Source organism: Hylaeus volcanicus, chromosome 7, assembly GCF_026283585.1.
Source record: "Hylaeus volcanicus isolate JK05 chromosome 7, UHH_iyHylVolc1.0_haploid, whole genome shotgun sequence".
NCBI classification, from domain to species: Eukaryota; Metazoa; Arthropoda; class Insecta; order Hymenoptera; family Colletidae; genus Hylaeus; species Hylaeus volcanicus.
Genome location: NC_071982.1, coordinates 5,508,007 through 5,522,909, shown reverse-complemented (window position 1 = coordinate 5,522,909; position 14,903 = coordinate 5,508,007). Strand labels below are relative to the sequence as shown.

The following is a 14,903-nucleotide window of genomic DNA, read 5'->3' as shown; positions in this document are numbered from 1 at the left end:
AAACGCGGTGATCGTCGGAGACGCGCACCACCCGACGACCACCGCGAGCAGAGAGAAAGGGAGGAGAGGATGTTCGCGAGCGAAGGCCTCCGCTTCGATAATCAGAAACTGGTGCAATCGACGGAAAGAAACGAGGGTAGGAGGTCGAATGGACGTCCCCCGGCGCTGTATCTGCTCAAAAAATACGCGGAATATATCGGGTCGAGGCGCAAAATAGCCGTGATTAATCGACGTCCCCGATAATGGCTACCCTTCGATGGGCATACCGCGGGCACATGGCACTGTTCACCGCGGGCGGCACTGAGAACCGCTGGCGGAGTCGCGTTGGGCTCCAGAAGTACGAAATAACCTGAAAGAGAGGGTCCTGTGGCACTGCTGAGACCTGGGACCTCGAGAAAGGATGACACTGTCTGGTCCTGGGACCAGGGAAACTCTCTACTTCGGCCTCGGTGCCGACGGAGCCCCGTGCGTGGAATTTATACTAATTGTATCCGAGGCACAACGAGTTAGACCCCTGGTGATGCATTAAACTCCGGCAGTACGAAACGACTCACGGGAAAACGTCCTCGGCACCGCTGGGGACCGGAGCTCGAGTACCACCTCGAGGAGAGGGCTGTTACGATCCTAGGTGAACCCTCCTGGCCGGATAACACCCAAGTGAAACACTGGCGAAAATGGTCCGGGGATCGAAGAAACGACTGTCGGGGAAACGGCGCACGACACCACGGGAAAAGTTGCCAAAAGAGAGGCCGGAAGACCGGAAAACGAAACACTGAGGAGAGCTGCGATGCGGTACCTTGGAATTGGTCTCTCGATCGAGACGTCAGCGGTGACGGCTGGTGGACCCGATAGGCCACTCTGTCCGGCGAAAACGAGAAAGAGATCGAACGATCTCGCTTCATCGACCCCTTCTCCCGGTGTACTATAGATCGCACACGAGCACCGTCTACCACCAGCGGTCCAGTATGACCTCCTCTCCCTCCTCCGTATTCGCATCTTCCTCCTCCGCCTACTCCTCCGGCCATCTTTACCCCTCTCTCAACGTGCCGTCTTATCGTTCCTCTCCTCTAATCCGTGAAATGTGGAACAAGAACCGCGTGGCGAGGCAAGCCGGTACCAGTGGCACCGAGAAACTCGGTACCAGCGGAGGTCTCTTCAGAAACAACTCGGACACCGCCATCCGTCTTTCAACCACCGCCGTCGGCCACGACAGTCGATCGCAACACCTACCTACCAGCAACACACGAGATCCGCGAACACCTACCACAAGTGACAGTCGAAGAGATCGGAGACCAGACAACCCGAACTTCAGACCGTTTCTGAAGAAATTCCGCGAGGGAATCCACGCTGAGAGCCAAAGACTGTTAAATAGGATTAATAGGGACCAGGATAGGCACCTGGACCGGAACCACTCGAGACCGTTTGGTCCATCGCGGTGGGAAGCTCGAGGACACGTGGCTGGAGAATGCCGCAGTCAGCGGTTCAACCGTGATCACTTGGCAGAAGCGAAAATCCCCGTGTGTACCGCGCGCGAATCCGTCGCATCGTGGACATTCAGTGTCGAGTTAACACGGCCGAGCGTCAGAAATGTCGAGACCAGGGTGCGGAACGATGACGTCAAGAAGAACGAGAACGGGGAGGATGGTCCTGATAGGCCTGATCCTCCTGGCGCTCCTGGACACCGTCAGCGGCGTCCCTTACAAGAGATCGCTGCTCAGACTGTGCTCCAAGAGCCTCAGCGATGCTTTAGCGCTGGCGTGTAAGGATCGCGGGTACAACGAGCCGTTCTCCTACAGCGCAGAAGCGGATCCCCAGGACTCGATGGAACCAGGACTGGTGGAGGAGTGCTGCTACCGTCAGTGCTCGTTCTCGCACCTGCAACAGTACTGCAAGCAGGACACGGACAGCCCCGTAGGCGCCTTGTGAGTGGATGTTAGTTTCTCCATTTTTTCTTTGGTATTTGCTTTCGGTGCTTCACCTACCACACTCTAGTTGCGCTATCCTGCACGAGCTCGCTTCAGGATCCCCTTGGGATACCTAATTTTCCTGTAACGACCTCGAACCGCGGCGCGATTGAAGGAAGGTCTCGTCAGTGGACTTCGCGCTTTCTCTCGACACGAGTGAACATCCCGGGAGGTGAAATTGAAAGGTCGTCGCTGATCTGGTTGCTGATTAAGTTCCCTTAACTCTCTCTGTAACTCTGTTAACCCTCTCGACGACTCTTCCAGTCGCGAGCAGTCTCGTTCCGGGAGACCGGGCACGCTTTTCGATCCGTCGCGATACTCCGCTTCGGATAATGGTCACCTATTACCGAGCCCGCGGACCAAGGCTGATTTAATCGCTAGTCAACTTGGACGACTCGTTGTTATGCGGAGCTCACGATCCTTCGCCTGGTTTTTTCCATCTCTGGACTACAATTACGCGCATGAGAGGTTAACCCGCGACCGACTGGTTCGGATCGCGATCGGAGACTGGCTCGTCAAAACACAGGCGGTTGCGTAACGCGGTCTAGCGCGTCGATCTGATAGCTGGTTTCGTTTAAAGTTTAGAGGAAGTAGAATTTGGGATGCCCGGACAGTGGTCCGGGTCCAGGATTGGCTGCGGTCGATGGTGACACCTGGACAGGCCAGGTCCAATCATAGAGATCGACTGTTTGAGTTACGGGTAGATTTTCGACTTTAGGATACCAAAGTGTGGTACTACTTTGATAGGTTGAGAGTACTCGATGTTGACTTGGAGATACTAGATCCAAATGTCAGCTGTACAGAGCATCGCGTTGGTTAGGTCGAGGGCCCTCTATTTTGACTTTGAGATACCTGAGCAGTGCACCAGGTCTCGGTACCATTCTCTGTTTCTTCGCTGATGTTCAGTCGTGGGACATCCAGACCTCAACCGAAGGACTGGGTTCTTCCATCCCTAACCATGGGTTCTAACCCAGACCTAACCCAGACCTAACCATGGGCTCTACTTAGTTTACGAGGCTGTTGACGATGAGTTCCTCGGTGTGACGATTCCTCGGGTGCTCACCGACGGTCCTGACCCTTCGTCATCCGGAAGCTCTCGTCCCTAGCTCTTCGCAGATTCCGTTTAGCCGCTGGTACACCCGTTATGGTACACCGCTCCTCGAACCGCGGCCAGCAAGCTGATCCCTGCAATCAACATGTTGTTATTCTTCGGTGCTGGTCGATAGAAGAGTCGGAGTGGACTTTTACCTCGTCGATAGTAGGTGGTTTACACCAGCAAGCGTGTTATTAACCGTGGCTGTCGGTCAATTGCGGTGCACGAACGCGACGGAACAGAAAACCGGAACAGCGCGCGGGCGAACGAGAGAGAGCGGTCCGCGCAACGCTTTATCAGCGGCACGACGATAATCTCTGTCGCTTTTCCTAAAGTTCACGGTTGCGCGAAGTGGCCTCAGCAGGAAGGTTAGTCCGAAGTACTAGGACGATCCGTCGGGCTATCTCTCGCGTCGCCTTGTTTTTTCTCCTTTCTATCCTCCTTTCGTTTATGCGTCTTTCACGAAATCGCGCGAGTACGCCATCTTTACTTTTCGCGCAATTTTAATGCGGCCGATTCTCGGAATTTGACTCGATTGGGCACTTAGTCGAAGTTTCTTTTAGGTACGATTCTCGCCTTAATGTTTGCGAAACGCTGGAACAAATTTTAGTTAACACTATGGCGTCCGCCGGTAGGACTGATTGATAGTTTTCGCATGGCACCGCAGTGGTGCCACTGGCATTTGCCCGATAGTTTTCGCATCGCACCACGGTGGTGTCACCGGACGCCATAGTGTTAATGTACGCTTCTGTATTTACTGAATTCTCGACGAAATTAATTCGCAACTTTATACAGTTTTTCGTGATACTATATATCCTTCGCCTTTATATAGCCTTTCAGAATTACGATAATGGCAATTAATTAAGTTTTATGAAGTATACAAGTAGAAGAGTTTGTTTTCAACTCTTTTTTATTGTCTCCCTCCTGGACGATCTCAGGTATCGGTTTCGTTGCTGTTTACTCCAGATAGGAATGGTACTCGATACACGCGATTCGCAGTTCCATATTTGGTCGTCGGTGGTAAACATCAACAAGCGCACTTGTTCCCGTTGATAACGTGTTATTTGTACACCGCCGCTGAAGAATCTATAGACCTCCACTCGTCCCTCTATTTGCGCTTGTCGGCCCTCGTCTAGACGGGGACGCGTGTGTCTTTCGGCTTGGACACCAGTAATTGATACTCGAAGATAAGATCTGACGGTATCGCGTGCTTCCACTTAGCCCACACAAAACCGTTTAGAATGAGATAGAAGCTGCCAAGAGCTCAACTGGGTAGCACGATTAATAAGCAAGGGCTTTGATGAAGATAATTTTATTAACTCATAATGTTTGAGGTTAGAATTCTCTGTAGAACGATGACACAGGTACGGAAAAGACACAGGTAGGTAAAGTTCCTAGCCTATAAACTTCGGTAGATAGGTACTCCTAATGAAGTTTAGATTCACACGTCAGTAAACATTGACAGGTCAATTTGTATCGTGTCCTAAAAGAAACAGACCTCTTTAACCTAAGAGGTCCAACCCTTGACATAGTCCGCTATCTGTTAGAGATAGTCTCGAGTAAACCGCGTCGTTTACTTCGGAAGATCTCTCAGCTACCGTATCGTTATCATTGTTGACGCATCCTCTACCTTTCTTCGCTCGACGCAATATTAACAGGTTAGCCTGCGATTTTCTGAGTTAGTCTCGCGTATTTTGCAACAGCGACAATTCGTTAGCGTCGAAAATCAATCTCTGAGATCCGTAAGCAGATTATCGTGGATAGGTCTGGAACAGGCCCGGACAGATTAGGGGTTAGGTGCTAGGCCAACCACTTGAAGCAATCACGTTGGCTGATGATTGCTGGTCTATTTGATAGGCAGCCAAAGAGTTACGGGTCAAAGCTCAAGAGAGCAGACCTGCGAGGCACCATGAATTAAGTGGAACTCGAGTTAGCTGCGCGCAGTAGATTGCGCGGCCGACGGTCTGACCAGAGATACTCCTGGTCCCTATTCTCCTTCCGCGCTCGTTGGATCCTCTCACTGGCTTATCAGGAACTCTCGAGGTTCCCCTGTAATTATAAGTATAAGCTGTAGAAGTTGTGTGCATGGCTTTGCTGTTGGGGTAGCTCTATTCCTCTGCTCGCGTTCTTTGCATTGCTTGACCCACTCAGGTGTCCATTTAAACTGCTCACTAGAGCAGTAAACAAACCAATACCAGTAGCACCTGTACTCCTTCCACGAGCTCGTATCTGTTCCCCAACGCAAATAGACATAACCCTACTTCGTAGCAACTCCTTGTAACCCCTACCACTCAGGTGCCTATCAAATTAACCTGTAGTTTGTTATTAGGTTAGTACCACTTCCTTCAACTCTTTCTCTCTCTCTCTCTCTCTCTCTCTCTCTCTCTCTCTCTCTCTCTCTCTCTCTCTCTCTCTCTCTCTCTCTCTTTTTCTCACTGCTTCTAATCACTGCTCACTGCTTCTAATCACTGCTCACTGCTTCTAATCATCAGATTCGACTAGAGTGCGATGCTTGGCCCATCCCGGTGTCCACGTGAACCATGTGCTAATCGAACATTTCCTTTTCTCTTTTTCTAGAGATAACTCGGTCTGGATAGTAAATTTACCGTATTCCTCTGGGAGGCCGGAAACGTCGTCGGAGGAGATATCGAGATCGGACACCAACAACGTCACCGGCACGATCAAGTGTAACATCCACGGGTTGAAGGGGACCAGGAAGAAAGGAACTAACACGTACCACGACGACTGCGTTGGCTGCGATGGAAAGGTCTCGGCGAGGAGGCATCGCGGCGGCCGACATCGACGGCAGAGGCGTCGTCGTCTTGGCAAGGTACTTACATTGATAATCTACTCTGTCATCAACCATGACGGCCCTTGAACCTCGAGCTAAACTTCATTGAGTCCAAATTAACCCTTTGCACTCGAGAGGTGACTCTCGGTCGCCACTAGGTTTGACGCAGTAAATCGGCCAACAATAATATTTGTTTAATTTCTTTGGAACTCAAAGTGTGGATAAAATGGTTGTCGACAAGGTAAAGGTGACCTGATTAAGCATAGCATTTGTGGCAATAGAATACTAAGAAAGCATCTCGAGTTGCTAGTAGATACCAGAAAGAAAGGCCTCGAGTGCAAAGGGTTAATTTACCCTAACCTACCCCTACCACCCAGGTCCTCTGCCTATAAAGCAAACAGGTTACCACGTCACAAAAATGGCGTTCCTAGGCTCACATAGAGCAGAAAAGGCAGCCTTCAGCTGCTGATTAACTTTGATCCAACTAGAGGGACGTACACAGCCCCTCAAAGTTGCCATCCTCATCACTGGTATCTCGCTACCACCAACCTGACTAACGACGCCCTTTCCTTCGTTTCAGGTACCAGACAAGGCGCCAGTTGACGGAACGCCGGAGAACGGGGAGTCCAAGGGTTCGCCGTTCCCGTAAGACACGCAGTCCCGGTCAGGCGAGAAGAGAACAGCCCAGGAACGTTGGAGTCGAATCAACGTTGTTATCGCGGAACTCTCGTTTCCCAAGCTTCGTGGCTCTTCGAGCAGATCCGTCGATGGGAGACGAAGAAGACGGAGAAGACGGAGGAAGATGAAACGAGGATCCAGCTGAGGCGCGACACCAAGAATACCGGTGAAGAGGAGACAGCTGGAAATGGATGCAACCAATCAGTAAGACGTCTAGTCCCATAAAAGAGTGATAATTGGTCGTTGTATTCACGGTTTGTGAGACGAGCAGCTTCATCCTCCCCTCGAATCCACGGGACAGTAACTCGAGACGAAGATGACATGCTTTTTGCTCGGACCGAGCCAGAAAGAACGACGCTAGAACCATTATTATAGTCGACGGGTACCGTCGACTCGTAGCTCGATTACAGCCTGCCAGCGACCACAGAGGTACGCCTCCGAATAACTCGCTTCGAGGACGACCCTTCGTCGATCGAACGGGTGAGAGACTGGTCGTTTCGTATACATATATATGTATATTACATACCTGTATATGTATATTATCATTTCTTTTTTTTTTCTATTGAATGAGTCGCAGTTGCGTCGAGTTTTGCGACAGAAACCGATCCGAGAACGAAATTCGAACGATCGGGCTTGATATTAGTCGCGCGATCTCTTAGAGAAAGACTTAAATAAGTGTCGAATGCACGTACAGTAGATCCTCCTTAGTTACATGTATTTGGGTAATCCAGTGAAGATCGACGTATCGTTACTATCAACTATTATTAGATCGCCGTTCTTTGTTTTTAACATCGCGCAATTATCGAGGTTGTACTGTACGTTCATGTACGTCTGTATGTATGTATATATATTTTTTGTTCGTCTTTTTTTTTTTTATAAACACGTGTGTATGTAATCGAACCATCGCAAGAGCTCAAGAAGCCGCGAGGGCTCCTTCCTCTTCCGGTTGCCGATGATTTTTAGCTCCTTTGTCGAACGATGATCTCACTAGTATTAAATCGATGAATTATTTTTTAACGTTAGTGCTAACGGAACTAGTCACTAAGGGCGATTCGGCCGGAAGCATCGGGCAACCGTACCAACCCCCGGACTGAGAGAAAACCTGTCGGGGAATGTATTTCGAGGAATGAAATGTCAGTCTCGAGCGTAGGGCAAAATTCGATTCGAACGACAGATGACGATCGAAGCTTCGTTCGCGATATTTGTTTGAAATTTATTATTCGTCTGCTGTTTCGTACTGTAAATATATTTCCGAGTTTTGCTCGTCATTTGTAGACCGCGGATCTTCATGCAAATGTACCAGCAATAATTGAACCTAAATAGAAAATGTTTTACTTTGGAATTTTATTTAACTTCGTTTGCGTGAAAATCCGCGGGTCGGTCGTTTGAAACGATGATCCAATGAAAAATTTCGCCTGTCTTCAATTTGTATCGCGAGCGATTAGAATGTGGACGGTGTCCAATAGCGTTTTATTTGTCTGACCCAGTTCGGGTCGTAACTCCTTTGAGGACTGATCTTTCTTTCTTCGGTCGATAATTTCGCGTTCCGTCGAGAGAAAGAAACGAACACGGTCGCCAGAGATTATCTCAACGTTTGTATTGTCTGCATACGCGTGCACGTATGTGTAATGTATCTATATATGTTGTATATTTACCACAAGCGCTTTCGAACATTTGCTGTAGTCTGTATTCCACCTCTGTTAAGGATAAATGAGTATTTATACCGATTGAACTGCTACTTGGTCGTCTTGTTTTTCCTTCCTGTCCTGGTGTACCGATTGAGGGGCGGGCGGGGGATCAGGGGTAGGGGAGGAGGGGGCGGTTGAAGACACGATCAGCGATTTGCAACGAACACGTGTCGGTCTTGCGTAACCACCGGCATGTCAGTAGCGATGGGATCAAAGTTTTTCGATAAATTGCTCTAAAATCCACTAATAATCAATTTTCGATGATAATACAAAAGAATTTTTAAACAAATGTTCCGTAACATTAATTATTTCGATTTTAATATCTTCTTCGATTAAAGAAAAATTAAAATTCTTTTCGGAATAATATTAACATACAGTTTGTTGTAGCACTATGTCATAGTTTATACTTCTTGTTTTCTTAAATACATAGACGAATTGAACTGGCAGTTAAGGTAACCTTTCGCACTCTATATAATTAGTCGCCGGATATACCATAATATTGATGTAACATACTGAAAACATAATTAAGGTTAGGTTGCAAAACGACAACTCGCTGAACCTCGCCCTTTCACCCTGCTTTCTCCACGATACATCGTGTTTTCATTCTCGCTTGTGCCACATTTGTTGCAAGAAGCGAAATAAAATGAAAATTATGAATAGAAGTAACGATTATCGTTTATCATCCGATAAAAACGTGGTCGAAACGTGGATCCCCGAGGCGCTTCGAGTTCTTTGATCTCGATTTTTTAGGTTATCGGTTTATTAATATAATTAATGTCGTACTATGCGGATATTTATAGAAAATAAGGATGAGCAAGGCCGTTCGGTGAAATAAATAAATAGTAAAAGCGGGACGGCTCGTTAATTAAATTAAACGAGGAACTAATATCGTCGAGTCTAAGCAATTTTCATGAAAGGAGGCCTTTCTATGTATGGGACGGTACAAATACCAATAATTTATTTCACTGTGAGAGTCGCGTATAACGAGCGTTAGGATAACAAATTCGCAAACATCTAACGCTGTCATAATCAAAGTAATATCATTACATAACGAACGATAACGACGTGGCGCCGTAGTGGCGTCTTTGGAATGTTACAAGAAACTTTCAATGGCGTCGGTGTGACACCCTTTGTCGTAAAGGATTACGACTAATAAATATGTTGATTTTTTTTTAATACATAATACTAGACAACGATTAAACCTCGTTATTATTTCCAGTATCTACTATAATTTTTATAGTCTCTCTTTTCATTGAAATTTCTTTTTGCTTTTCTTTTTTTCTTTTTGTTTCGCATTCAAGAAATGATCCAAGTTTCCTTGTTGGAAGTTGGTTCCTGAACAGTGCATCTTCTGGCAGATTTAATTATTAACAGGTCACGTTGACATCAACGTGTTAGACGATACTCGTGCACAAGAAGCGAGCACGATAATAGAATCTTCGTCTTTTCAACTGGCAATCAGTAGCAAGCCACGTCGAATCTAGGAGAATTCACTGTTTATTGAAGTATTTCGTGACGAGCACTTCGGATCTGTTGCTACTTGAAATGTTGATTTTCATGTTGAACATCCATCGCTGCCATATCAAAATATAATACATTTCGGTATACATAAAATCATTAATAGACAACCGTATCTATTTTGATTCAAACGTATCCTCAATTTTCTCAATCGAAACTGAAATCAATCAAAAAAATTCATCGTCGAAAGTATCTTCATTCGTCGAATAAATTCATTTCGAATAAATGTTTCTATTTAAAGCCCGCTCGGTTCTTTTCTTATTCGATACTTGAATTCTCTATTTATGCTCGCGTGGGCCGGACGCTTCGAGCCCATCGCTACTTACAAGTAGCCCATTACACTGACAGCCATTAACCGCTGCACACGGTTCGCTTGTAAATTGGATGATAGTAGCAAACCCACTACGGGACATCGTCTCTGGCGGTACGTGCAAGTGCACTTTCAGATGAAGATGATGCCGTTTGGGCTTGTAGATGATTCGAGGCCAGAGAAGCCAGATTAGGCCCGCGCCGACTGTGGCGCCGCCTATGTTTTAATCCACGACAACGTGGATTGGAATATAGAAACGTAAATCGGACAGCTTCGGGAAAATAAAACGGCATTGACTCTATTCGTCTCCTTTTACACATATACAACTTTCGTTCTTACATCGCCCAGCCGACTCGAGTTTAATATTATATTTCGTCCTTTTCATCCCTTTTGTGGGCGGGTACATGTATACTTTGCAATCGCACGTTTTGACAACTCCCGCTTTGAAAGAAGTCTGTTAATAAATATTTAGTAGCAGATAAACTTTGTATATATGGAGAAGGAGACGAATAGAGTCCGTAGCGTTTCATTTTCCCGATACCATCCTATTCACATGTACAATATAGGTTAGTTTACGTGCGTAAGTGGTGGGGGTAGAACATAGACGGCGCTACCGTCGACGTGGACTTCCGCGGGCCCCGCTAGAGTGCGCGCGAGGCATGTTCACATTTTGTGGATCAATGTTTGCCCCCCCCGGGATGCTCAAGCAAATTTACTCGAAGAATATTAAAACACTTCGATCGCCTTATGTACGGATCTGTTTTTAAAAAAATGTTTTCTCCGTCATTTAATTGTATTTCGTGGAAATGACTTTCTTCTATTTGTTCCTTGACAAGTTGTATTTTGTCTGCCATTTTCTATTTTCCTTTTCTGTAGTTTCGCATCGGACCACTATCCTTTTAATATTTCTTACTATTTTAGACAAACTGCAAGGTCACAGATAATTGTATCAGCTTGTTTGAAAACGAAAATGATTATTGCTAACATCGCACGAGTTCCTGGGGAATTCGAAGAAGTGTTTACGTTTACGATGCCGGAGAAATTATCAGGGCTGAACGAGCAATATTCATTAATCGCGTTGTAAACAGATATTGGATCAATTTCGTGTAAACAAAGAATGAGAGCGTGAGCTATTTATTCGAATGTTTATCTATCTAACAATAAGCCTCGAGCTGGTAATTCGGCCCGAATCGCGACTGAGTCGGGTAACGTTAATTCGTACGCTATTCGAATAAAAATTTGCTGGAATAACGTCCAGCACTGTCGTAATCCAATTTTATTTAGTTATCTCTAACGAAATTTTTGCGGGATGTCAGGGTAAGTGCGTCGATGCAATGTGTCCTTTATTTCTTCGAGGATTCTTCAAACACGCTCGAATATTTAAGTACTAGCGATGGAAGACCCATTCTCTAAAAAGTTTAGATATTAAAGCTTTAGATATTGGCTGCGGTTTTCGTTCGAAACTCGACAGCGACGTTCGCGTGCCCCGTCAGGGAAATCCCATGCACGGGACTTGGCTCGGATCGTCCATGCACAGCTTCACGTTTGGACAACACTTCGCAGCAACTTTCAGAAATATTTTCTTGTTCAAATCCTTGGAATTCCTCACGAACCTCTCGCCGACCTCCTCGTGAAGCTCTTCGAGGTCTTCGAAGCTTAGCTTGAATTTAACAAAAATAAAGATTAACAAATTGAAAAGTGAATAGTTCGATTATTTTTAGCATGGAGAATTTATAGAATGCAAATTATCTCTGACACTCCGGTTACGTCTATACCGTTATCTGTTTCGTGCAGAAATGCAATTACTTTCTTTCTTCTTCTACTCATAAACCTGACAAGATTGCATTCCTTCGAAAGATTTGTTCGAATCTTTATATATGAAATATTTGATATCCACTTATTTCAGATGCCACTTTTTTAACAAACTTATGGTCAATCTTAATCCAAAGATACTTTATTAATACAGGGTAGTAACATTTAACTTCGTCTTATATTTTTGAATGTTACGCAAAACGAAATTTTATTATTCTTTTTTTAAATATTTTGTTACATCGTATGATTAAGCACACCACCATTATATCCCAAACATTTTCAAACAAGTTTTACTACTGGCTATTATAATGCTATCAAACTGGTCAGTACTTAAAAACAAACAGTTTCAATTCACTCTTTCAACCCATCTTTCAACTCAACAATTTAACGTAGTCGATGTTATGTTATGTTACGTAATATTTTCTACGTAACATAAGCGCGAATATATAGTTCGTTTCTCGAATGACGATCGATTGACTGCTCGAGGCCACTAAACAGGTATCCCCCACCACTCTGTTTCTCGCTTCTTTGTGTAAACTTGAAGGTCGACTCCTCCTTGTCGTCCATAGTATATTCCGGAATCAACAGAGTATCCTCTGTTCTCTGTCACCGGATAAACGAACTTCGACTGATAACGTCGTGCAAACCACGAATGATCAAATCCGTGGACAGCACTGTTGTAGGAGGAAGAGTCGTCCCTTGCGTGATTCACAGTGGTGGGAGTGGCATCGAGCAGTCACTTAAGGGCGCTACTCGTTTTCATAAAGCTGAAAAATACACATACTTTGAGAACTTGTTCCAACTGAAAGTTGCCATCGATCGATTTGAGATTTTTACCATTAAGAGCCCTTTTTAAACAATTTTTCTTCCGCTACTTCCTTAATTCTACAACTACAGCCAAACATGGATGAATCGAAACAGTCGAATTAAAACTTGCAGTGTGAAAGGGCGTACAGACCAGCAGTCGTATCCTAACATTAATAATCCAACGTTTTAATCCAATATGTACGTGCATAAGGTACTTGTATCTCCATATTACTCAAGTCGCCATCTTGGTACCTAACTCTGTCCCCCTATAATATTATTCTCTTTATTGAATCAATTAACCAGATTGTTAATACGAAAGGACACTGTATACTTACAGAATATCTATATCTTCCGGGAAAGGGTGCGAAACTAGTCGTTGGACCCATCATCTGACTCGTCATACTGGCGCCCTCGTCAGTTTGGATCTGCAGGCCGGGAGAACTGAATCCCATGTTGTGGTAGGTGTTGTCCGTTGCTCCAATAGAGTACGGTCCCATCGGTCCCATCGGCCCCATTGGCCCCATCGGCCCCATCGGCCCCATCGGTCCCAACTGCCCCATCGGTCCTATCATTCCAGTTGGCAGTATCTCAGTTCTCCATTGCCGCTTCTGTTGAGTGGTGGCAGGCTCCGCTGGCGAATCTAACCCATCTGAAAGACAGATTGCTCGGTCACTAACCTCCTGACACTCTACATGCGTTGCTCACATGCGTTGCTACATGCATCTTACTCTTGATCAAACTATATGAAACGTATCCCAACTACTGAGGCTAAAACTGATTGTTTATTCTCACCCATCTCTAAAGAACAAATACCTCAACTGCTTACCTATATCCTACTCTCAATCCGAATCGTTTATACTTTACTCTTAATCAAACTGTATCAAACGTATCCCAACTACTGAGACTCCAACTGGTTGCTTATTTTCAGCACAACTCTCACCCATCTTTAACGAACGAATACTTTAACACGCCGTTTACATTCCACTCTTGATCTAACTCGTCTATGCCTTACTCCTAATCAAACTGTACCAAACGTATCCCAACCACTGAGGTCCCAAATGGTTGCTTACTCTCACCACACATCTCACCAGTCTCTAACGAACGAATTCCCATCATACCCTAACTAGGAATACTCCAAAAGTATATATTCTACTCTTAATCCAACTCTGTCAAACGTACTCCAACTATTAAAACTTCAATCACTCGCTTTCTCAGCTCCCCATCCAAATCTGACGAACAAATTCCTCATCAAGAGTACCCTAACTAGTATTCTAAACAGTTCGTCAACATTTTCTATTCTCAATCCAACTCTGTCAAACGTACTGGCAACTATTAAAACTCCAATCACTCGCTTTCTCAGCTCCCTATCTAAATCTAACGAACAAATTCCTCATCAGGAGTACCCTAACCCCGAATACGTCAACTGCTCGCCTGTATCCAACTCTAACAAACACATCCCAACTCACCTATGGTCAACGTTCGGACCAACGGTCTTTGCTCCTGAACGGATCGTTTGCTCCTGGGCCCCTTGCAGCTGTTGATGATGGCGTCCCTGGCGATGTTCTTGCACGTCAAGGGTATCCGCGAGTCTCCTAAGGAGACGTCCAGCACCGCGACTAGCATCGCAGCGAAAAGCGCGACGCGTATTGTTTGCCGCACACGATCCATAACGCGCTAGTTAACGAAAAGAGGTTGCCAGCTATTTAAAACGCGACGATATCGACGATGAGATGGTCCTTGTGCTACTCAAGACGTCCACCGATCCTTCGCATTTTAAATCCCGCTGTTATCCGACGGAACGTGTCGCTGGCCCGTTCGCACAATCGGGATTGTTTGCAAGGTCGTCACGTTTGTAACATATTTGATGCGGATTCTTATCGCATCGAAAAATGCCGGATAGTCGGATTCGACTGCTAACGATGACAGGTGAAGTTGATATCGTACTGTTTTGTCATGCGACACGAAACTGTTTGCCAAGGTTTGCAGCGTCAGGAGAAAGGGGGATTCACTTCGACTCGGGGCGAATTTTCTGGGTCGAACACGGAGTGCTTCCTGTGTTTCGAACGCGCTAGATTGATCCGAGTTGGGACAGATGTGGACGAAATTGGATCTGTGTTTGACGCGAGTCTCCGTTGGTTTGACGTGAGTCTTTGGTATTAATTGAGTTGGTATTAGTTGGGGAACTTCCATGGTGAACCTTTTCGCTGTCATCTACCCTATAAATAAATTTCTGTTTCATTAT

The 14,903-nt window shown here is 45.7% G+C and overlaps 2 protein-coding genes across 4 annotated transcripts; one reads left to right on the top strand and one right to left on the bottom strand.

Annotated features, from left to right (window-relative positions):
• Nucleotides 1-1,078: 1,078 nt before the first annotated feature.
• LOC128879275 (insulin-like growth factor I) lies at nt 1,079-6,569 on the top strand. The gene is made up of 3 exons (XM_054128262.1): nt 1,079-1,922; nt 5,635-5,887; nt 6,429-6,569. Exons 1-3 carry the CDS (start codon nt 1,588-1,590, stop codon nt 6,495-6,497), a joined length of 657 nt encoding a protein of 218 aa, XP_053984237.1. The 5' UTR covers nt 1,079-1,587; the 3' UTR covers nt 6,498-6,569.
• Nucleotides 6,570-11,160: 4,591 nt separating this feature from the next.
• On the bottom strand, nt 11,161-14,422 carry LOC128879483 (collagen alpha-2(I) chain-like). Of its 3 annotated transcripts, XR_008457645.1 has the most exons (4): nt 14,128-14,421; nt 12,997-13,310; nt 12,692-12,927; nt 12,031-12,621 (listed from the first exon to the last, which is right to left on the bottom strand). XR_008457645.1 is itself a non-coding variant. In XM_054128660.1 (3 exons), the coding sequence occupies exons 1-3, from the start codon at nt 14,327-14,329 to the stop codon at nt 11,532-11,534; spliced, it is 687 nt and encodes a 228-aa protein (XP_053984635.1). In that variant the 5' UTR covers nt 14,330-14,422; the 3' UTR covers nt 11,161-11,531. The 3 variants fall into 3 exon arrangements, 2 of the variants coding, with proteins under 2 accessions (XP_053984635.1, XP_053984636.1); XM_054128660.1 differs by lacking the exons at nt 12,031-12,621; nt 12,692-12,927 and adding an exon at nt 11,161-11,702 and having other exon boundaries at nt 14,128-14,422; XM_054128661.1 differs by having other exon boundaries at nt 12,031-12,927.
• Between the last annotated feature and the right edge of the window lie 481 nt (nt 14,423-14,903).